This window comes from Podarcis tiliguerta, assembly GCF_965153285.1.
Source record: "Podarcis tiliguerta genome assembly, chromosome: 3".
NCBI lineage: Eukaryota > Metazoa > Chordata > Lepidosauria > Squamata > Lacertidae > Podarcis > Podarcis tiliguerta.
In genome coordinates, this window is record NC_139536.1 from 111,909,595 (window position 1) to 111,932,133 (window position 22,539).

Sequence of the window (22,539 nt, forward strand, 5' to 3'; positions counted from 1 at the left end):
GAACAGCTACTAAATCATGCCGTTGGCATTCTTCATTACAATAAAGTTGTCTAATTGAAAGAAGTCCTCATTGACAATCTGACAGGTGGGACCTATCTTAAAAATGAATTTTGAATTATTGTGACTGCAGTTCCTAAATCGAGCTACTGTAGCTGTTAATCCTTGAAACAGGGCCCATATTCACCTAAAGCAGAGCTCTCAAGTGCTCTCTAGGTTCAAGCATAATTTGTTCCCAATCTATAGACTGCCAAATGAATTTGATGCTTTATGGTACTGAAACCCAATAAATCACCTTTTGATCACCTGAAAAGGCCTGCTCCAAATTCTAGGTTGTATAAAACAGACAGAAAACGGGGAGATTTTCCCCCTGACACTCATCTAGTCAGTCTAATTTTGCCATTAATAGAGCAAAGGTGCCAGTTCTTTTTGTCAAACTGATCTGGGTTTATGTCACCTTATCAAATACTATATTTGATATTAAATAGAGCTGCAGCAATTAAATGAAATTGGATAAACTTTTAATTAGCTAAATTACCAACCCAGCTGCAGATATTGGTTTAAGTTACTAATTTTTTTTAAGTGCTTATGAAAATTGCAGGTGATAAGCATCAATGTAAAAGATGCATGCTTTTGGGACGTTGACTACATGTGTGATCTTCTAAAAAAACACTTCTTGCTTCAGAAATATTGTTCTTTGCCCCCATGCAAATTTATTCGATAGATCCTAGCCTCACTATACCTGGGAGTAAGTCCCATTGAATTCAAGAGACTTGCTTCTTCATAAGCGTGGTTAGGATTGTGCCGCAATGGATTAAAACTCAGATGCTCATATATTACAGGTGGTGCTCACCTGACTATCCTGGCCTAAGTCAGATGTCAAAACTGTTGGGATACTGCCAGGGAGACAAAGTCCATCATAACTCCACGTCGTCTCCGGACATCCATCGATCTCCCGTAGACACGCAGTATCAGCAATTAGCGGCACGAGCTCCAGAAATAACTTCCCACATTCCAGAACCGTGCACGCTCTATCAGCAGATAACGCACAGTGAAAGATGCAGTCAGGAGAGCACTTTTTACAAGTTTATTTCTGCGTTGATCAGAACAAAGAACAAAGAAAAACATGACTGCCTGCTTCAGAGCTCCGGCATAGAGAGAGAAACGAAAGCAAAGATACAACATAAACATCCTGTGAAACAGGAAATGCGCAGGCTGTGACACAAACATCCTGCTCCCTTTTAAGGTGGAATGGAAATATCCTAACAAAAACAGGAGAAAAATGTCCAAGATGCCAGGGAGCGGTATCAGTATGCAAGGGATATTGCCCATGTAATCAAATTTTGTACAGTCATACCTCGGGTTGAATGTGCTTCAGGTTGAGCGCTTTCGGGTTGCGCTTTGTGGCAACCCGGAAAACGGAGCGTGTTACTTCCGGGTTTCGCTGCTCATGCATGCGCTCAAAATGCACACCGTCTCGTCTTATGTTCCATTTAGGATGCGAACGGGGCTCCGGAACGGATCCCATTCGCATCCCGAGGTACCACTGTATATGGAAAATGTGCTAGAGAAATTTGGGGCCTTTTGTTCTGTCTGTCGGTGCCCTTTAGAGCCTGCCACAAACCAACAATAACCTGTTACTGGAGGGTTAAGTGGGGTTAAGATTGCAGCCTTTCATCTCCCAGTTTCCTCCTGCTGGTATTATTTCTGTATTCCAGTACGATTCCAAGTTTGGGAATACTTCATATTAGAATACATGATGAAAACTCAAGTCAATAAGGTAGACTTTACATTGACTACACTTGGCTGCATTAGACCACTAGGGATCGGGGAGTCCAACACTGAAATTTATTGCCAATGAAAAAAGCGTAATCAGCACAGAACATACCGCATCTATTAGAACATCAATAGCGTCCTGAGTTTATTGAGGCCGCAATTCTGCACAGTACGATCACATCTTGTGCAGGAGGGGGTGCATATATGCAAAAATGTGCCGTATTTTTCGCTCTATAAGACACGCCAGACCACAAGACGCACCAAGTTTTTGGAGGAGGAAAACAAGAAAAAAAATATTCTGAATCTCAGAAGCCAGAACAGCAAGAGGGCTCGCTGCGCAGTGAAAGCAGCAATCCCTCTTGCTGTTCTGGCTTCCTGTGATAGCTGTGCAGCCTGCATTCGCTCCATAAGACGCAGACACATTTCCCCTTACTTTTTAGGAGGGAAAAAGTGAGTCTTATAGAGCAAAAAATACGGTATATACCTGAACCACCTCCTTGGAACTGCCCCCGTTTGACCATCTTTATCTTCCAAGCAAGGCAGAGAGCTTTTAGGCTCTCAGACTTGCTTACCTGGCTCTGAGATGCTCTCACAAGATCCCACGGGACTGTCTGAGTTCCGGCGAGATCTTGTGAGAGCATCCCAGAGCCTGCTAAGCAAGTCTGAGAATTTAAAAGCTCTTTGCATGCAAGCTCTCCGCCTTGCATGCAATTAATTTGCGAGATTTCAACCGGTTGGCTTTCAACTGCGTAAGGTTGAAATTGTGCAAAATCGGATCATACTGTACACACTTATTTGGGATTAAAGCCCATCAAATTCCTAAGACTCTGCTGCAAACAGTGTTGGATTACCCAATAGGCACCCTAAACATGTATTTAGGATGCCAGCAAAGGATGTCGCCAAAAAAGAGAGACAGAGTACTGCTCTGCCTCTCAAAGCATAACCATTTTTAATTTGCTTCTGATTTGTTTCATTTGTCTCTGACTTACAAGATCATGTAAGAGATTTGCCTCCGACTTACAACATATAACAAAAGCCTTCATTTAACCAAACCAGCTCTGGTCACGCAAAATGTTGCCCAAACACATCCTGTCCTTTAATCTAGCTCATGTCCAGGAGACTCTTTGTGGTACGTGCCAATTACCCTAATCTTAACCCGTATCTCTTTTCTATCTACCATTTTGAAAAAGAAGAAAGACTGAAAAAGCTTTAATCAGAAAGCCCTGTATGATCTCAGGGAAATAACCCTGAAGTGAAAATCATTCTTGTTCTCTTGTATCGTTTACTTTTGCATTTAAATGTTGATGAGAAACACTCCCTTGTAAGAGGGGAGATAGCACATCTTTCTAATAGAATTACACCAAAACTGGTCGGTTGGCAGGAGGAGGGACTGAGCAACGGGAGCTCACCCCGTCACGGGGATTTGAACCGCCGACCTTCTGATCGGCAAGTCCTAGGCTCTCTCTCTCTTACTTCCCTTGATCTAGATGCTATACTCCTATTGATGCAGCCCAGAATTGCATTGGCTTTTTTAGCTGCCGCGTCACACTGTTGGCTCATGTCAAGTTTGTGGTCAACCAAGACTCCTAGATCCTTTTCACATGTACTGCTCTCAAGCCAGGTGTCACCCATCTTGTATTTGTGCCCCTCATTTTTTTTGCCCAAGTGCAATACTTTACATTTCTCCCTGTTAAAAGATGTTGCAACTAGAGTGAGATAAGACTCTGTTCTCAGGCATGCTTTGACAGAGCCTATTCATTCGCTTTTTGAAGCCTCGTACTGATAAAAGTAACGGTTTCCCTTTGCCACAGCATCTTGTGAGAAAACGGAGGAAAACTTTAGCTGTGGATTTTTAGAAGACAGAAAAGGAATTTTGGACAGTTTTGAGGCCTGGTTGGGGGGGGGGGTGACTTCGGGCCTAGGTGGGGTCACCTGTCCTCACCTCCTTCAACACAAGGCACCTCGTTTCCTAGAAAAGTCTCAGTGTCACCCTTTCCTCCCATTTATTGTGAAAAAGCATCGTTTAACTAGCCAATCTAGTTGTTTGTTACTATGTTATATATTTTTGTTTTTATATTGTAAACCAACCTCTGATTATCAGATGAAGGGCAGTATAGACATTTAATAAAGAACTTAACAGATGCCTTCAGACCCTATGATGGAATATTGCCCTTGATTGCTTATTGTGCCCTGGCCATTTTTGCAGCTTAGCAGACCGTCCCCCCCCCTCTCTTTTCCTCAGTCTTTGCATGCAAAAGTGAAAGCATTCTCTTCTATTTCTCTCCTGTGGCCTGCCAGGCCTAGGCCTTCTGGGTTTGCCTCTTACAGACACCAGCCTCCGTTAAATAATCCTGAAGAACTCCATGAGATTAAACATAGGTGCCTAGTGCCTGTTGGCTTTCCCAGAATCTGTGGTTTTTCATTACATCTGATTTACACACACACACACACACACACACACACAGTCTAATTAATTTATGGAATCAGCCACCACAGGATAGCTTTAGATGGGAGTGAAGATAAGTGCATGGATACAGTTATCAGTGGATCTCTGCTGCCACAAGGATCACAGGCAGTTTGGGGTGCATTGATGGCTCCCTGTTTGTGGCTGACTCCCCAAGGAGCCTCGCCAGGTGCCTTCATTACACACCTTGAGGTGCCAGGCGAAAACCTTCTTCAACCAGCCCCTTGGCTAACATCTGATACCCTTCAAAAGTGAGTTAGGGGGCATTTGTGGGAGGGAGGGAGGGTTTTTTGTTTTGTTCTTACTATGCATTACGTTTCCTTATATTCTTTTTTTATGCTGTGAACCGCTCTTACATCTTTTCTCTTTTACACCTGTCTTTTAAATCAGAACCAGTGAACCTGAAGGTCCTGTGTGAGTGTCTGGAGGCGGTTGAAGGATGGATGGCGGCTAACAGATTGAGGCTGAATCCTGACAAGACAGAAGTACTGTTTTGGGGGGACAGGAGGCGGGCAGGTGTGGAGGACTCCCTGGTCCTGAATGGGGTAACTGTGCCCCTGAAGGACCAGGTGCGCAGCCTGGGAGTCATTTTGGACTCACAGCTGTCCATGGAGGTCAATTCTGTGTCCAGGGCAGCTGTTTACCAGCTCCATCTGGTATGCAGGCTGAGACCCTACCTGCCTGCGTACTGTCTTGCCAGAGTGGTGCATGCTCTGGTTATCTCCCGCTTGGACTACTGCAATGCACTCTACGTGGGGCTACCTTTGAAGGTGACCCGGAAACTACAACTAATCCAGAATGCGGCAGCGAGGCTGGTGACTGGGAATGGCTGCTGAGACCACATAACACCGGTCTTGAAAGACCTACACTGGCTCCCAGTACATTTCTGAGCACAATTCAAAGTGTTGGTGCTGACTTTTAAAGCCCTAAACAACCTTGGTCCTGTATACCTGAAGAAGTGTCTCCACCTCCATCGTTCCGCCCGGACTCTGAGATCCAGCACCGAGGGCCTTCTGGCGGTTCCCTCACTGCGAGCAGCAAAGCTACAGGGAACCAGGCAGAGGGCCTTCTCGGTAGTGGCACCCACCCTGTGGAACGCCCTCCCACCAGATGTCAAAGAGAACAACAACTACCAAACTTTTAAAAAACATCTGAAGGCAGCCCTGTTTAGGGAAGCTTTTAATGTTTGATATATTACTGTATTTTAATATTTGGTTGGAAGGCGCCCAGAGTGGCTGGGGAAGCCCAGCCAAATGGGTGGTGTATAAATAATAAGTTGTTGTTGTTGGGTGTATAAATAATAAGTTGTTGTTGTTATTTGTTACGGTAAAATCTGGGTGCGAGGCTGCTCTGCCACCCAGCTCGTCGGACTAAGTCCGCGGGTCCCTGCGGAGGAAAATGAGCTCAGCCGGAGACAGGAGCAAACTGCAGAAGATCCAAGTTTATTGCGCAACAGGTTCAAGGCGAGATTGAACCGCGAGAAAGGGGTGACATGAACTTTTGAAACTTCCCTCCATGTCCCAGAATACAGTGCAAAATACATCCCAGTTACATCATGAATACATTAAGAAGAGGTTGGGTTACACAGATTGCATCATGAATACATTAAGAAGAGGTTGGGTTACACAGGATTAACATATGGAGGAGGGAGGGGGGAATATGCAGAGCTGGAGATATGCGCAGATAAGCACATGCTGAGTACCGGTGATGAGAAGACAATGGTCCATGTATGCATAGTCTGCCACCTGGCATTGCCCAGAGGAAAGGCTTGGCAGAGTGATTTGACAGGATTAGGGTCTTGACACCTTGCTTGAGGGATTATGGAGGACAGGGGAGGTGTCATGGAGTCCTAGAGAAATTGAACAAATTGGCACGTTGATTTTCTATGAATTTTATAGATTTTAGTCCCTTTTGACATTGACAATTGGAAATAAATGGATATATTGTAGCGAAGAAGGAGGTGAAGAAGACATGCCCCCCCCTTCCGTATCATTATTACATCTACATCAGTGCTATTTTCCTAGAAAAAAGAGGTTCCAGAGCTCATCACGAACACCTCCCCCCTTCTTTTTAGAATGGCAAAGGCGCCCCCCTGAGAGGGGCCGGAACTGAGCTGCTGGGAGTTCCGGCGGACAAAAATCAGAAATAAATCCGCGCGCCCCGCTAGCAACGTCCCAAACTCGGGCGCCGTAAGCTGGCAGTGCGCTCTGCAGCCCCCACCTTGGACTCCCAAGCAGCCCCTTAGGAAGGCCCTCTTTCCAAGCTGCCCCCCACCCCAGAAAGGCCACGGCTTGCCTTCCCTTCGTCTCGCTCGCCCATTCGGGGACGGGCGTGCGTAAAGCGCAGCCTTTCCCCGCGCGCAGCCCGGCCGGAGACCCGCGGGACCCCCTTGGCTCGGAGGGGTCGAGCTGCGCAGGCCCGGCCTCCTCGTCTCCCAGCGAAGGAGCGCGATCGGCGGCCAGGCTCCGCGGCTCCGCCTCGCCCAAGCCCGGCAGGCCGAGCAGGCGGGCGGGACTCTGGGTGCGCCTCCCCGGCTTCTGCGTCAGAGCGCTGCGCGCAAGCGGAGGCCCGCCGTCTCCACGCCGCAGGTAGGAAGAAGCGCCGCTGGGCGAGGAGCGGGGCCCCCGGCTCGCGAGGAAGCAGGCAGGCGGGCGCTGGCCTCCCGTTTAGCCCGGTGGCGGTGGAGGGACTGCATTCTCCGCAGCGCCAAAGCGTAGGGGGTCCCTGGGCCCAGAGCTGGTTGCGCCTTTCCGGGGAGGGGGGAGATCTGGTGGATCCGGCCGCGAGGCGTCCCCTGACCCACAGGATCGCCCAGGGGCCTCTTCTGGAAAGTGCCCCCAACACCCCCCCCCCAAAAAAAAAGGAAAGGAAAGAAAGGAAAAGCTCTCCGCAGTTCTCATTTTCTTACTTATTCTGTATACCGCCCTTCATCCCTAGATCCCAGGGGCGGATCACAGCATTAAAAACACAAAATACATATTAAAAACAAGAACAGGAGGAAAGCAAATCAGTAGCCCCCTTCTCCCCACTCCCTTCCACAAACACATTTAAAAGGGTGTTAAAAATGTGTTTCTGGGAGGGGGTGGTTTTGTTTTGTTTTGATTATGTATTTCGTGTTTAGAGTGGATCCACACTAAGCATTTGTTAAAACATGTGCAGCACATGTTTAATGCACATGACTTCCCCCTGCTGCCAAAGAACCCTGGGAATTGTAGTTTCTATCCCAGAGGGGCTACGGTTCCCAGAATTCTTTTTTGAGGGGAGAGGGAGGAGCCATGCGCTTCAAATTGTGGGGTGTGTGTGTGTGCTTGTTTGTGCTTTAAATGCATGGTGTACATGTGGACCTGGGCAATTCATTCGGCTATTGTAGTTAATGAAGCACTTTTTCCTTTGAGTTGCATCTGCTGGGTTCGCCGGAGCAGAAAGAGTTTCTGCTTGGTTTTTGTCAAGAAGCACCAACCTTTGCCGCTGCTGCCTCTGTTTCCACCCAGGGGTGGCGAGAAGCCGGTCCTATGTGATTATGGCCCAGAAAGATGCAGTAGGGTGGGGGGGTGGAGTCAGTGAAAATAGTGTGCTACCTTTTTGTACAACCCTTTGTGTTTGGGGCCAGATTAGTTGAAGGACACTGGCTGTGGGCACATTTCGGCCTACTTTGACTCCAGTCTGCTCCCACCACATGTGTTTGAAGCAGTGTTAGAAACTGAGATATGAAAGCTAGGAGCTGAATGACTCCCTAAAACCTAGGTTATGGGTGCAAGAATGGAATGCCTAGGCTAGGTGTGCTTTTTAATAAGAGGAATACAAACTTAAAATGAATGAACTGCCGCTAAAATATTAAGTTAATTTTTCACATGGTCTAGTCCTTCCGCTAGGGACGCGGGTGGCGCTGTGGGTTAAACCACAGGGCCTAGGACTTGCCAATCAGAAGGTCGGCGGTTCGAATCCCCGCCACGGGGTGAGCTCCCGTTGCTCGGTCCCTACTCCTGCCCACCTAGCAATTCGAAAGTACGTCAAAGTGCAAGTAGATAAATAGGTACTGCTCCGGCGGGAAGGTAAAAGGTGTTTCCGTGCGCTGCTCTGGTTCGCCAGAAGCGGCTTCGTCATGCTGGCCACATGACCCGGAAGCTGTACGCCGGCTCCCTTGGCCAGTAAAGCGAGATGAGCGCCGCAACCCCAGAGTTGGTCACGACTGGACCTAATGGTCAGGGGTACCTTTACCTTTTAGTCCTTCCCCTGCCCACCCCCCTAATATTCTTAAGGGGTCTCTTCTCAACTCTTCAGAGAGCAGCTAGAAGTGGGGAGGCAGAAAAAGTCCTTTCCCTCCATTCTGCAGTTTTAATCTGAAATCTTAGTACTGCGCCCAGAGCTCAGAAACTGCTCACGCTAATGAAATTCCCTGTCGCAAAATGTGCCTAGAACAATGGGAGTTTCGAACACTGGTTTGTAGCTGAGTCCACGTGGCATTAGCTACAGTACCTTGTAGCTTATTGACAAAGGCTCAGACAGCCCTTGCACTGGCACAGACGGCAGCTTCAGTGAACTGGAGTTTGGTAACGGGCCTGGGATAAATCTATAGCCCTGCCACCTCTGTGGTGTGAACATCGACAAATAAAATAGCTTGCAACTCAGCCTGGGGTGGGGATGTGACCTTGCTACGTTTCAGGCCTCTAATGTGTACACAGCCTGTAGAGCTCGCCATCCTTTGCGATAAGCATCAGAGAGGCCTCCTTGTTAGCATGCCTTTATGATAAGTTAGACTGGTAGCCACTAAGGAAGGCCTGTATTATAAAAGGACCCTATTCTATGGGAGGCTCAATGAATGGCCCCTTCAGTCCAGCACTGAAAGCGGCTTTTAACTGATGGGATTTTTTTGGCCATGGCAGTTTCTGTTGTTTGAATTACACCGTGAAATATCGGTCCTTGCTTATATATTGCATAATGTATTATATAAGTTTTAAATATATTTTATGTTTTTGATGTTTGCCAGCTTGAGAAAGACTACACAGAAAGGGGTGAGGAGGTATCGACAAATAAAACGCCTGCCTAAACTGAGTTCTGCAAAACACAGCAAATGAGTGGATGAAGGCTTTTCAAAGGAAACCGCCCTCCAACAGTTATAGGTGAAAGTGCATCTGATTCCGGATTATTTTAAGCAAGGTACTGTTTTCTGCACACTTAACCCTACTTCTTAAATCACCTGTGCTCAGCTCACATAGTGTTTTTTGGAGTTCTCAAACTGTTTTCTGAATGCTTGCACCCACACTTTGCATTGTGCTGAGGTGCAAGCGTTCGAGCAGCTGTGATGGCAACGTGCGGACTGTGCGCAACAGATGAGAGAGAGGATTCATTGAAACAGGGCGGTCTTTATTCCAGATTACTTAATCCAGAATGCTTTGGGTACTGCCGCTCCGCTGCCGGCATGTACTCCCGAGAAGGTTAACCACAAGAGAATTGTAACCCAGCGGCTGATAAAGGTTCCTTCCGCCTGCTTTACATGGTAAAGGAGACCAGGAAAAGGTCCAGAAATGGCCTCCGCTATTGGATCTTTATGCTTCTGCATACTAGTTGCTGGAAGAAGGGAGGGTGCTTTAGAGCTCAGGTCTTGCTTGCAGGGATCCCACAGGCCTCAGTTTGACTACTGTGAGAGCAGAGGCTAGATGGGCCATTGGCTTGGTCCAGTAGGCTGTCCTTATGTTCTTTGTTGTTGTTTAGTTGTGTCCGACTCTTCATGACCCCCTGGATCAGAGCACTCCTGGCACTCCTGTCTTCCACTGCTTCCTGCAGTTTTGTCAAACTCATGCTGGTAGCTTTGAGAACACTGTCCAACCATCTTGTCCTCTGTCGTCCCCTTCTCCTTGTGCCCTCCATCTTTCCCAACATCAGGGTCTTTTCCAAGGAGTTTTCTCTTCTCATGAGGTGGCCAAAGTATTGGAGCCTCAGCTTCAGGATCTGTCCTTCCAGTGAGCACTCAGGGCTGATTTCCTTCAGAATGGATAGTTCTTCCTGCTTTCATAGGTCAGCATTCTGGTTCCAATGGTGAGCAGAGAGCAGCATGAGAAGTAGTCTTAACCCAAATCTAAATCTTTAAAATGGGGGGGGGGGGGATCTATGGCTCTCCAGATGTTCATCATCTCCATCTCTCATCATCCCAGACTATGGGCCATGCTGGTTGAGGTTGGTAGGAACTGGAATCCAACAACATCTGGAGGGCCATCTGCTTTAAATGTTACCAGTATGATCTAGGTCATGGGTAGGCAAACTAAGGCCCAGGGGCCAGATCCGGCCCAATCGCCTTCTAAATCCGGCCCGCGGACGGTCCGGGAATCAGCCTGTTTTTACCTGAGTAGAATGTGTGCTTTTATTTAAAATGCATCTCTGGGTTATTTGTGGGACATAGGAATTTGTTCATTTTCACTCTCTCCAAAATATAGTCTGCCCCCCCCCCAAGGTCTGAGGGACAGTGGACCGGCCCCCTGCTGAAAACGTTTGCTGACCCTTCTAGGTGCTGCACATTTATTAATTTTATTACATTTATATCTCTCCTTTCTTCTGTCTTGGAACCCAAGTTGATGGTGGCTTTCTGTCAGGAGCTCATCCTACTCTCGAGTAGGACCCTGGCAGAGACAAATGCGCAACTGGCATGTTCCCTCCCTCCTGGTTGATCGTTCAGAAGCTTCAAAAGCTTTCTTCTGCTCGAACATCACAGCGGCCGATGCCAACAGACATCGGTACACTTAGGGATCCGCAGAGTTTGCGCAGCTTGCGTAAGAGACCTCAGCAGCTCAGCATTTTGGCTAATCTACTTTATTTACATATAAACATATACAGAGCCCCGCAACATGGCTCCCGCTCTCTCTAGCATCAGACAGCAAAGAAAGAATAAAGGACAATAGTCCTACTTAACAGAACACAGTAACACCAACATCCCGTCTCCGTCACTTCGCACTCTGTGGAGTCAAAACACAGTGTCATGTGAAAGACAACAATCCCATGACTGCAATCATGGAGCAGGAATTCTAACACTTTCATGAGGTAGAAGAAGAAGAAGAGTTTGGATTTGATATCCTGCCTTTCACTCCCTTTAAGGAGTCTCAAAGCGGCTAACATTCTCCTTTCCCTTCCTCCCCCACAACAAACACTCTGTGAGGTGAGTGGGGCTGAGAGACTTCAAAGAAGCGTGACTGGCCCAAGGTCACCCAGCAGCTGCATGTGGAGGAGCGGAGACGCAAACCCGGTTCCCCAGATTACGAGACTACCGCTCTTAACCACTACACCACACTGGCTCTCACCTCTCTCAGAGGTGCATGAAAGTGGTACCTATGCTATCCTGATAATATTTGAAAACCTGTTCAAAATGAAAAAAGTTGCCAACCTTGCAGACTTCCGTTGGTTATCCAGGACTGTCAACCCATAGGCTGACGTAAGTGATTTCTTTAAGAGCTCGCGGACCATTTCATGAGCCTAATTTTCCTCTGTTTATCTACCTGTACTATAGGTAAACCTGTCCTGGTTTTTGTGTGTAGAGCATAATGTCAGAGAGTGATCTTGCTGGAGAAGAGTACCCAGCAGAGATCCATGATTACCTTTCGGCCTTTGATAAGTCTCTTGGTTTTGTGGATGAGATGTTGAAGACTATGATGTCTGTGTCGAGAAGTGAGCTTCTCCAGAAGGTAAGGAGGCACAACAGTGTTTGTCTTTTAACTACCGCATTTTTCGCCCTATAGGACGCACCAGCCCATAGGACGCACCTAGTTTTTTTGGGGGGAAATCAAGGAAAATTTTTTTATTTCCCCCCCAGGTTTGCGCAGCCATCCCCAAGCTAGAAGAGGGAGACGGAGCTCCAGATCAGGTCGGGGAATAGCGGGGTGGCGACGTTCCGCCTCCGCGCTATCCCCCGAGCTTGTGGGGCTGGCAGGGAGGAGAAGCAAGCTTGCTTCTCCACCCCCCCGCCAGCCTCCAGATCAGGTCGGGGAATAGCAGGGTGGCGACGCTCCGCCTCCGCGCTATCCCCCGAGCTTGTGGGGCTGGCAGGGAGGAGAAGCAAGCTTGCTTCTCCACCCCCCCGCCAGCTTCCAGATCAGGTCGGGGAATAGCGGGGTGGCGGTGCTCCGCCTCCCCGCTATCCCCCAAGCTTGTGGGGCTGGCAGGGGGGAGAAGCAAGCATGCTTCTCCGCCCCCCCCGCCATCCTCCAGACCAGGTCGAGGAATAGCGGGGTGGCGGCGCTGCGCCTCCCCGCTGTCCCCCGAGCTTTTGGGCTGCAGGCTGCTGCCCGCAAGCCTTGCGAGCCCGCGGGACCTCCTGCTGGGCTTGCAAGACTTGCGGATAGCTGCCTGAAGCCTGGAGAGCGAGAGGGGTCGGTGCGCACCGACCCCTCTCGCTCTCCAGGCTTCAGCGAAAGCCTGCATTCGCCCCATAGGACGCACACACATTTCCCCTTCATTTTTGGAGGGGAAAAAGTGCGTCCTATAGGGCGAAAAATACGGTAATAGGTGGTGGAAGGGAGGGTCCCCAGCCGTCTTTCATATTAGGGTGGCTTGTACTTCATCCAGAAATCAAAATACATTCTCTGCTTGCCTTATTTCTGGAAGTGGGGTTTTAGAATAAACTCGCCCTGGAATGTAAAATCTAGGTGTTAAACTGTTACCGTACCCATTCCAGCTATAGGAAGAACAGATCTAAAAGAATATATGAAGTATCTTTTCTTTCTCACTTTCAACACCCAGAAACAGCACAAGGCACTGCTGAGGCCTTGGTACATGTATCTATGTACCTTAACATTTAAAATCCAATTTGTAATTTCTTTGGGGCAAAATAAAAACTCGTCCATCAGGGAATTTCACCCCCGAAGCTTTCCAAACATGAATAAATTATAAACACAACGGTCCTGACAACTCAGCTCTTTGACAGCATCCATGTTCAATCTTGTAAGCTGCACACTCATGTAACCTGAGTTTCCTGGAAATCCTGTAGGAACGAAATGATAGATTGGGTTTGACAGCCAAAAAAACACGTTTCTACCTTTTGGTGTACAGCTGCAATATCCCTGCATGCATTGTACAGGTGGCAGCGATCCATCGCCACCAGTGCCGTAGGACTCCTTTCCTTGCTTGTAAAGAGAAGCAACTCTTCTGAGCACCTGGGGCTTTCATAGTTGGCTGTGAGGAAGGGCCACAGGTTACCTCGTTGGATCACTGCCAGGATTGACAAGTACCGTATTTTTCGCTCCATAGGGCGCACAGGACCATAGGGCGCACCTACTTTTTAGGGGGGGAAATAAAGAAAAAAATTATTTCCCCCCCAAGCCCCAAAGAGCAAAGAAGCCAAGACAGCGAGCAGGATCCATCCCCCTGGCTGTCTTGGCTTCCTCTTTAGCCACGCGCAACCTCTCCAGCCAGGAGAGGTTGCGCGCTGCTTCGTTTTTAGCCGTGGGGCTGGGGCTGGGGAAAAACGAGCTTCCCCCGACCCCAGCCCCCAGAACAGGCTGCTGTCCACAAGCCTTCGGAGCCCGGTGGGAACTCCCGCCGCGCTCAGAGGGCTTGCGGATAACTGCCTGAAGCCTGGATTCGCTCCATAGGATGCACACACTTTCCCCCTTCATTTTTGGAGGGGGAAAAGTGTGTCCTATAGAGCGAAAAATACGGTAGCTAATACATGGGAGCAGTGGTGTAGCGTAATGGCTCATAGAGCTTCCTTTGGTGGTGATGTTGGTGGAGGAGACTGCTACTTCTGAAGCCCAGACAGCTTGCTGGGGGCTGGGGTGGAGTTACTATTTCCTACCACAGTCATGAAATATATATATATATTTCCTTCCCATTGACTGCAGCAGATTGAGGAGGATAAAATAGGCCAGCTCCCAGGCTGGCATAGTTTTGGGGTCGGTTTGGGGAGTATTTGGGGATGCTTAGGATCCTGGAATGCCTTGTGTTGTCCTTTGACATCGATGGTTTCCCCTTCCTGTGGAACAGTGATGCTTCTCGTTTGTGGGCTTCTCTTTTTCACCCACGGAAAGATCTGAAATATCCACCCGTTTCCCTGGGAGTATACGCAAGCTCCCTAAATTGCAAACTGTCAAGTCCTGTTAGAATCGGATCAGTTGGCTTTTGGGAAGCCGTCCCTCCACCTGCAATTCAGGGACAATAATACTCGCCTTACAGAGTTATTGTAAATGCTCCTGCAAATTATGTGAAGCATGTGCAAAAATGTGAATCGTTTTAAACGTTCAGAACAGGCACATAGATGCTGAGTTGTGTTATTAGCTTATTTCAGCATACAGTGGACACTTGGGTTGAGAACATAATCCGTGCGGGAGGCACGTTTGCAACCCGCAGCACCGCATCTGCGCACACTCGGCTTGCGATTTGGTGCTCTTCACATGTGCAAAGTGCGATTTAGCGCTTCTGTGCATGTGCGACTGCCGAAACCCAGAAGTAACCCATTCCAGTACTTCCGGGTTTGGCGCGGTGCGCGGTCCAAAAACGCGCAACCTGAAGCGTCTGTAACCCGAGGTATGACTGTACTTTGTGGATTTCCTGACATTTCATTGGGTTGGGTAGGTAATACCTTAATGGGACAGTTTTATTAGGTGTCTGAAAGTCAAGCCCCCAAATGCAGATCATGCCTACATAAATATTACTTTCTGTTCTTTAGAAATTTGTTTACTTGAAATTATTGGGTAGGATTCCATGAACAATTTGATTTTTTTAAAAAATGAACTTGGAATTCTGCGAAGTACTGTTAGATTCCTGATTGGGGGGAATGTGCCATTGACGCTATACTGTGATAGTAATTGGTTCCTGTAGCTGGAAGCCTTTTTTGATGTCTCAGTTAGATAATGAAATGCACACGATGACATTTGTATCTTTTGTGTTTTAGCTGGATCCTCTTGAACAAGCAAAATTAGATTTGGTCTCTGCTTACACATTGAATTCGATGTTTTGGGGTGAGTGTGGAGTATGAAATTTATGGTGGTAATTTAAGCACTTTAGCATGTAACTGCATATTTAAATATGCAGCTCGGCAGCTAAGCATCCATCCTATTTCTAATGATGATTTTACAGCCACTATACTTTTATAAGTGACACTTAAAGAAAAGCTTAATTATTTAAGCCTTCGCCATTTTTGTAATAGCTGATCAATTCCCTTTTCTTGTTCTTCGGTTCCTCTAGCAACCCTTCCGATTCTCCGTAGAGCCTTTGATGCCATTTCACCCAGCTGTTAGGCATTTTATATTATGACGAATACCACTGAGTTCAGTTTAGCAAAGCAGCTTTACAGTCTTGCAATTGATGTGTGATTTTGCAATTTAGATGTGTAGTAAGGATTCTATTTGCTCTCACAACAATAATAATATTGATTAATAAAATTCATTTTACAGTATATCTTGCCACACAAGGAATTAATCCAAAGGAGCACCCAGTGAAACAGGAGCTGGTAAGATTCTTATTGAAAATACAGTACAAAATCAGATTCTTACTTAAAATACAGTGCAAAATTCCTGGGATAAATGCTTGCACAATGTTAACCCCCCCCCCCCGTGTGTGTGTTCCTGGATCAATCCTCGATTATAACCTTATTTTATATTTTTATTTTATTCCTAGCATGTCAGGGTGGTATTCCTAGTTCTTCCTCTACCCCAATTTAACCTCTCAACAACCCTGTGAGGTTGATTAAGAGTCACTGACTGGCCCAAGGCCACCTAGACCAGGCACCCCCAACCTTTGGCCCTCCAGATGTTTTGGACTACAATTCCCATCATCCCTCCACTGGTCTTGTTAACTAGGGATCATGGGAGTTGTAGGCCAAAACATCTGGAGGACCAAAGATTGGTGATGCCTGACCTAGACCTTCATGGCTGTTTGCACTTTGATCTCCCGAGTCCTCTTCCAGTGCTAACCCAGCCTTCCTCAACCTTGGATCTCCAGGTTTTCTTGAACAACAGCTCCCCTAAGCACTGGCCATTCTGGCTAGGAATGATGGGAGTTGTAGTCAAGACATCTAGAGACCAAGGTTGAGAGAGCCTATGTCCCCCCCCCTTTAAAAATACTTTATTTTTCAATTTTCAAAATAACTGCATTTTTTCTTTTGTATGTACATATCCAATCCAAATTTGCATTAAATGACTCCCCCCTCCGCCCCCTCTGTTTTCCATTCCCCCCTTTAATTTTCCTTGCATATAATTATGTCTCTCCAATTAATTATAACTTCTTTTTTCCTCCTAATTCTATTATTAGTTCATAAATGTTACATCAAACCTGGTAATGTTTTAAGATTTTTACAGTATTCTTTAAAGTAATCTGTAAAATCTTCCCATTCTTGATTGAGTTTTTCCTCATCTTGGTGTCTGATCTTCACGGTAAGTTTAGCCATTTCGGCATAGTCTATCATCTTAGTCTTCCATTCTTCTTTTGTTGGGACATAAACATCTGAATAAAATACAAGATTAAATACGGATAATGGATGGATAAAAACTGATAATTAAAACAGATAAGAACTAAAAACAAATAGAAACACGCAGTTAAAACAACTGTAAGAGGCTGCAGAGTAGAAGCCTCTGAAATAGAGGACACTCACAACATTAGAAACTGATGTGCAAATACAGTGGTGCCCCGCAAGACGAATGCCTCGCAAGACGGAAAACCCGCTAGACGAAAGGGTTTTCCGTTTAGGAGGTGCTTCGCAGGACGAATTTGCTATGGGCTTGCTTTGCAAGACGAAAATGCCTTGCGATTCCTGGGGTTTTTCCCCCCTCCCCCCCTTTTTCTCAAGCCCCTAAGCCGCTTAACAGCTGTTCGCTAAGCCGCTTAACAGCTGATCGCTAAGCCGCTTAACAGCTGATCTAAGCTGCTAATAGCCTTTTAGCAGCTAATCCCTTAAGCCTTTAATAGCTGCTAATAGCCGCTAATAGCGCTAATCCGCTAATGGGCTTGCTTCGCAAGACAAAAAAAACCGCAAGACGAAGAGACTCGCGGAACGGATTCTTTTTGTCTTGCGAGGCACCACTGTATGATTAAAGCAGACAATCAAAACAATGTACAACAATAAATTTAGAAACAATGTACAACAATGAACTATCCCAGGGAGTTGACTCAGAGTCACCCATGGAACCGAGTTTGGGGATTTTCATGTTTTGAGTTGGGCGATGGTCTGCACCTTCAGATTTGTACACAGAATCTGGCGACCATCCAGGTCATCTTCCTTTACTTTTTTTACACGTCCACCACATATGAAAAACTGTACCTTCTTTCTCCTTGCATTTCCAGCATAAATTAGAAGGATTTTTATACATCTTAGCAAGCTTTACTGGAGTCAAACACCACCGGTACATCAGAGAGAGCCTATGCTAACCACTTTTCCACACTTGCTTCCAGTACAAAGCTTTTGCTTCCATGTGCTGGTGTACTGCCTCCAGTGAAAATTTGCTGAAGCAAAGCCACCATTGAGTACGACCAGTTGTTCATATGATTTGCTCACCTTCCTAAGCTAGGAATTCCCAGGAGGCGAGTGTTTCTTTGAAACAGTCTTGTCTGTCTCTGCAAGCAGAAGTTTCAGTCTCGGTGAAATTCCAAAAGGGCTACAAGTTAAAAGTCAGACAATCCGTTCTGATTCCTCTCCCTACTGAGAGTCGAATTTTGTGCCAGCCACCTTTTCACTTGCGGAATGGAAAAATGTTGCACATCTAATAATTATTTATAACTTCCAGTACAGTGTGTTTTCCTATAAATACTTAGACTTGTGTTAATCTCTGAGGCTACCTTTCCTTACTCCTGTATGACTTTAAAAGTATCATGTGGTTGATTTACTAGCAAAAACGGGAAAAGATTCTCCCTCCCCTTTTCCAATCCCTCCATTAATTCATTTTCTCAGCAGTAAAGAATCCAGTTCGGCAACAAAGCTAAAAGCTTTTTTGGCACCAGTTGTATGTATACTGTCCAGTAATTCTACATTAGTGACATATTTACTGCCTACAATAAATCTTTTCGGGTTGTCTTTATATTCCATTTAGATGCATGAGTACAGTATATAAGGCAGGATATCTTGGAAATTCTGCTGACTTCAAGAATCAAATCAAATGATTTAGCTTGAAGAATAGAAAAACTGCAGATCAAATCTATCAGAATAGTTGTGACATATACATTGTATTATTCTATATACACGCACGCATCGTTGCTAAAACAATGAACAGTGCGTAACCATAAAAGCAGATGGCTGGCAGAACTAATTGCAGAATAAAAGTTACTATTGCGTAGAGAACTATGGCTTCGTGCCCATACATAACGTGTGGCTAGATTTGCGGTGCATTCTTTTAGAAAGAAGATTTGCATTTCTTCCAAGATCTTATCTGAACCAAATTGCCATTCAAATTTTCTTACCTCTTCCCAAAGCTCTGTCAGTATAGCCTATAGAAAATATATTTAGTGTGGAAAATCTCAAGCGATGTGTGAATTGTTCGTTTTGCTGAAAGCTTGAACTCCCTGAGAGGAAAGGGATTATTTTCCAATTCTTCTAGTTCCTTGTAAACATGGTATAATGAAGTGGGGTGGGGGAAGGAGAGAGAGGTGGGTGGTATTTCCTTCTGAAGGATGACATGATGTCTTTATCTTGCATATGGATGCTCAATCAGTAGCCACTGCTATCTTGCCGTATGTCTGGTACTTAGGATCAAAGGGAACATACATGATCGGTTCAGTGGAACTTTTCAATCAGGTTATGAGAATCCATTACGTGTGTCATTGAATGTAAATCTCTTCATCAGCTCCTTTTACGTACGTCGACATATAGGCTTGCCATTTATTCTTATGGCTTGTTGGAGCACTCCTGAGGCCATCACACAACATGTTATGATGGTCTTGAGAAAGCAAGGTCACTATCTAATCAAACGTTTGTTGTAATGGGATTAAAGGGAACTCCGTATACTCGTAATTTTGGAAATCTTAAGCAAAAGATCAGTGCCAGCCCAGGACGTTCTGCTGCCTGAAGCAGAGACAAAATGGCAGCCACACCATCAGAGCCCCTACCAGGGCCAGCATTTTCTGGATCATTGGCACCAGTTCCAGCCTTTTTCTATGGTGACACCATGAGGTGAAGAGGCCACATAATTTATATTATACACCCCACCAAAGTAGAATCCTTTTCTTCCTTGTACCACTGCTATCTGAAATGACATTTTATCTAAATGAAACAACTGTGCTGAGTGGATGCTTTGGGATTTACACAGCTACCCTTCGAGGTGATTCAAAAGAATCTGATAGTGTGTTCTACTAATAGTTGTGCAAGTAGAACTGCAGGTTTAAATAGGCTGGATAATCTGCAAGCAAGTTAAAGGTGCTTATGGGGCGTGGGTTTTTTTTTGGAGAGGCTATTTTGGTTCCGCTTTTAGTGTAATGGGGAATGAAAAGAACCCTCTAAGAGTTATGTTTAAAACAGTGTTTAGGGCTTTGTAGGTCAGTAGCAAAGTATACTGAAACTCAACATCAAAAAAACGAAGATCATGGCCACTGGTCCCATCACCTCCTGGCAAATAGAAGTGGAAGAAATGGAGGCAGTGAGAGATTTTACTTTCTTGGGCTCCATGATCACTGCAGATGGTGACAGCAGCCACGAAATTAAAAGACGCCTGCTTCTTGGGAGAAAAGCAATGACAAACCTAGACAGCATCTTAAAAAGCAGAGACATCAATCACCTTGCCAACAAAGGTCCGTATAGTTAAAGCTATGGTTTTCCCAGTAGTGATGTATGGAAGTGAGAGCTGGATCATAAAGAAGGCTGATCGCCGAAGAATTGATGCTTTTGAATTATGGTGCTGGAGGAGACTCTTGAGAGTCCCATGGACTGCAAGAAGATCAAACCTCTCCATTCTTAAGGAAATGAGCCCTGAGTGCTCATTGGAAGGACAGATCCTGAAGCTGAGGCTCCAATACTTTGGCCACCTCATGAGAAGAGAAGACTCCCTGGAAAAGACCCTGATGTTGGGAAAGATGGAGGGCACAAGGAGAAGGGGACGACAGAGGATGAGATGGTTGGACAGTGTTCTCGAAGCTACCAGCATGAGTTTGACCAAACTGCGGGAGGCAGTGGAAGACAGAAGTCCCTGGCGTGCTCTGGTCCAGGGGGTCATGAAGAGTCGGACACGACTAAACGACTAAACAACAACAACAAGCAAAGTATAAAGTCAGATAGCCAGTGCAATTCTTCTAGAAGTGGTGTCATGTGCTTATGGTACATCCCTCTACTCAGCTACCCAGTCAGACCACACTGACCCACAGCACACAGTTTGCTCAAGACCCTTGCCCGTGGCGACTGATGGTCATGGTCAGCCAGACAATTTCAGGCCTCCAGAGCTTCAATGGAGCCCACCGAAAAGGGCTAGGTGGTTCCTTGGATACCCCTTCTGGACCTGTTACAACCACGGTGTCCCAACTTGTCATGGTGGCAAAGTATTTTATCCACAAGGTCCCTAGAGACATGTCCCAGCAGGCTTTCGAGGGCTCCAGTATTTTGTTCACTTAGATATAAATAAACTTCGCACCACTTGGAATAGCTCTGCTGGCTGGCTTTTTGAGATACAATTGAGGCAACCCACAATCCTCTATTGCTTCCCCCACTACTGTAAATAATGGGCAATTATGCATTCTTAATGCACATTGGAAGGACGCGGGTGGCGCTGTGGGTTAAAGCCTCAGCGCCTAGGGCTTGCCGATCGAAAGGTCGGCGGTTTGAAACCCCGCGGCGGGGTGCGCTCCCGCTGTTCGGTCCCAGCGCCTACCAACCTAGCAGTTCGAAAGCACTCTCGGGTGCAAGTAGATAAATAGGGACCGCTTACTAGCGGGAAGGTAAAACGGTGTTTCCGTGTGCGGCTCTGGCTCGCCAGAGCAGCGATGTCACGCTGGCCATGTGACCCAGAAGTGTCTTCGGACAGCATTGGCCCTCGGCCTCTTTGAGTGAGATGGGCGCACAACCCTAGAGTCTGTCAAGACTGGGCCGTACGGGCAGGGGTACCTTTACCTTTACCTTTAATGCACATTGGTGCCAAACTTATTGCTCTGCTTTCCTTTGGAGAAAGCAGTGAGGCTGAGGTGTGTGTGTCTTGTCGTCCGGGCAGTTGGTCCAGGTTTATGTGCTCCCTTGCTTAGCCATTGCTCCATGGCCCTTTTCAGTGCGGGGCCGCCTTAGCTGTGGCCCCCCAGATATTACTGAATTACAAGCCCCATCATCCTTGATCATTGGTCCTGCAGGTTGGGGCTGATGGGAGCTGGAGTCCTTGAGGAGGCTGGAAGGAGCAGCTTCTCCATCCCTGAGCTAAGCTAGCAACACTAACAAAAGGATCTCAGGCATGAATTTTGCATTTAGCCCTTGAGAATTAGATTTTCGTCTTGGAGGAGAGTCTCCATTGTGAGTTGGTTTTTGGCGAAGTTGAATTCTGGAATGTGCAAGGAAATAACAGTGTGGGGTGGGTCTTTTGTTTACCGTTTTGCTTAACAACCCCTACACCTTTTTTATAGGAAGTGTGATCTTTCCATGTCTTCCAGGAGAGAATAAGAACCTACATGAACAGAGTCAAAGAGATAACGGACAAGAAAAAAGCCGCCAGGCTGGATAAAGGAGCCGCTTCAAGATTTCTGCGGAGTGCCCTCTATGAGCCCAAACCTCAGAACAAGTCTGCGAAGAGAACTCCCGTTCCAGCGAAAAAGAAGAAAACACACTAGGATTTCCCTGTTTTCATTGGTATAGGCGGAATGAATATTTTAATTGAATGTCTCATGTTTCATATGCAGTAAAAATACATTTTGGCAAAATAAATTTATAACAAAAAACCATTTGAGATTTGCAACCTGTCCCCCGCCTCCCCAGATCCTGTTGTTTATTTTGACTTTTGATAGAGAAGCTGAAATTAACTAATCAGGGTCTTCCAACCTACCTACTTTTTACAAAATAGAACTTATAGCTAATTTGTCTTTTGATCTGGGAAACACGACAAGGTATTCATATGGTAGGCAGCTGAAGAGCAAAACTGCAGAACAGATAGTTTGCAGATTGCACCGTCCGTGATCAAATGTATCTGCTTGTCTGCATCTGACCCTTTTGTGCAGTTCTTTCGTGCTAAACCAGCTTAGCTGCTGTTGCCGCGGTTTATCAAGTATCCTCTTGAATGAATCTGCTGTTAATAAGAATTGTTTCCTTCCGTTCTAGTTCTGCTGGTGCTCTAGTTCAGGAATGACGGAGCCTCCAGAAGGGGCTGCACTTCTGCAGAGAAGTCTGTTAGTTAAGAAGGGAAAAGCCAATTTGTACTAACTTGCATCCTCTA

The 22,539-nt window shown here is 46.4% G+C and overlaps 1 protein-coding gene across 2 annotated transcripts; it reads left to right on the plus strand.

Moving 5' to 3' along the window:
• The first annotated feature begins 6,584 nt into the window (after nt 1–6,584).
• On the plus strand, nt 6,585–22,065 carry C1D (C1D nuclear receptor corepressor). Of its 2 annotated transcripts, none has more exons than XM_083435512.1 (6): nt 6,585–6,825; nt 9,225–9,394; nt 11,733–11,907; nt 15,111–15,177; nt 15,613–15,668; nt 21,764–22,065. In XM_083435512.1, the coding sequence occupies exons 3-6, from the start codon at nt 11,767–11,769 to the stop codon at nt 21,938–21,940; spliced, it is 441 nt and encodes a 146-aa protein (XP_083291638.1). In that variant the 5' UTR covers nt 6,585–6,825; nt 9,225–9,394; nt 11,733–11,766; the 3' UTR covers nt 21,941–22,065. The 2 variants fall into 2 exon arrangements, with proteins under 2 accessions (XP_083291638.1, XP_083291639.1); XM_083435513.1 differs by lacking the exon at nt 6,585–6,825 and adding an exon at nt 6,829–6,880.
• Nucleotides 22,066–22,539: the final 474 nt, after the last annotated feature.

Bases quoted from the DNA above. Each gene is read 5' to 3' on its own strand.
- C1D (XM_083435512.1), top strand. From the start codon at position 11,767: ATGTCAGAGAGTGATCTTGCTGGAGAAGAGTACCCAGCAGAGATCCAT. The intron at 11,908-15,110 runs GTAAGGAGGCAC...TTTGTGTTTTAG, and splicing joins GAAGTGAGCTTCTCCAGAAG to CTGGATCCTCTTGAACAAGC. The intron at 15,178-15,612 runs GTGAGTGTGGAG...TTCATTTTACAG, and splicing joins ATTGAATTCGATGTTTTGGG to TATATCTTGCCACACAAGGA.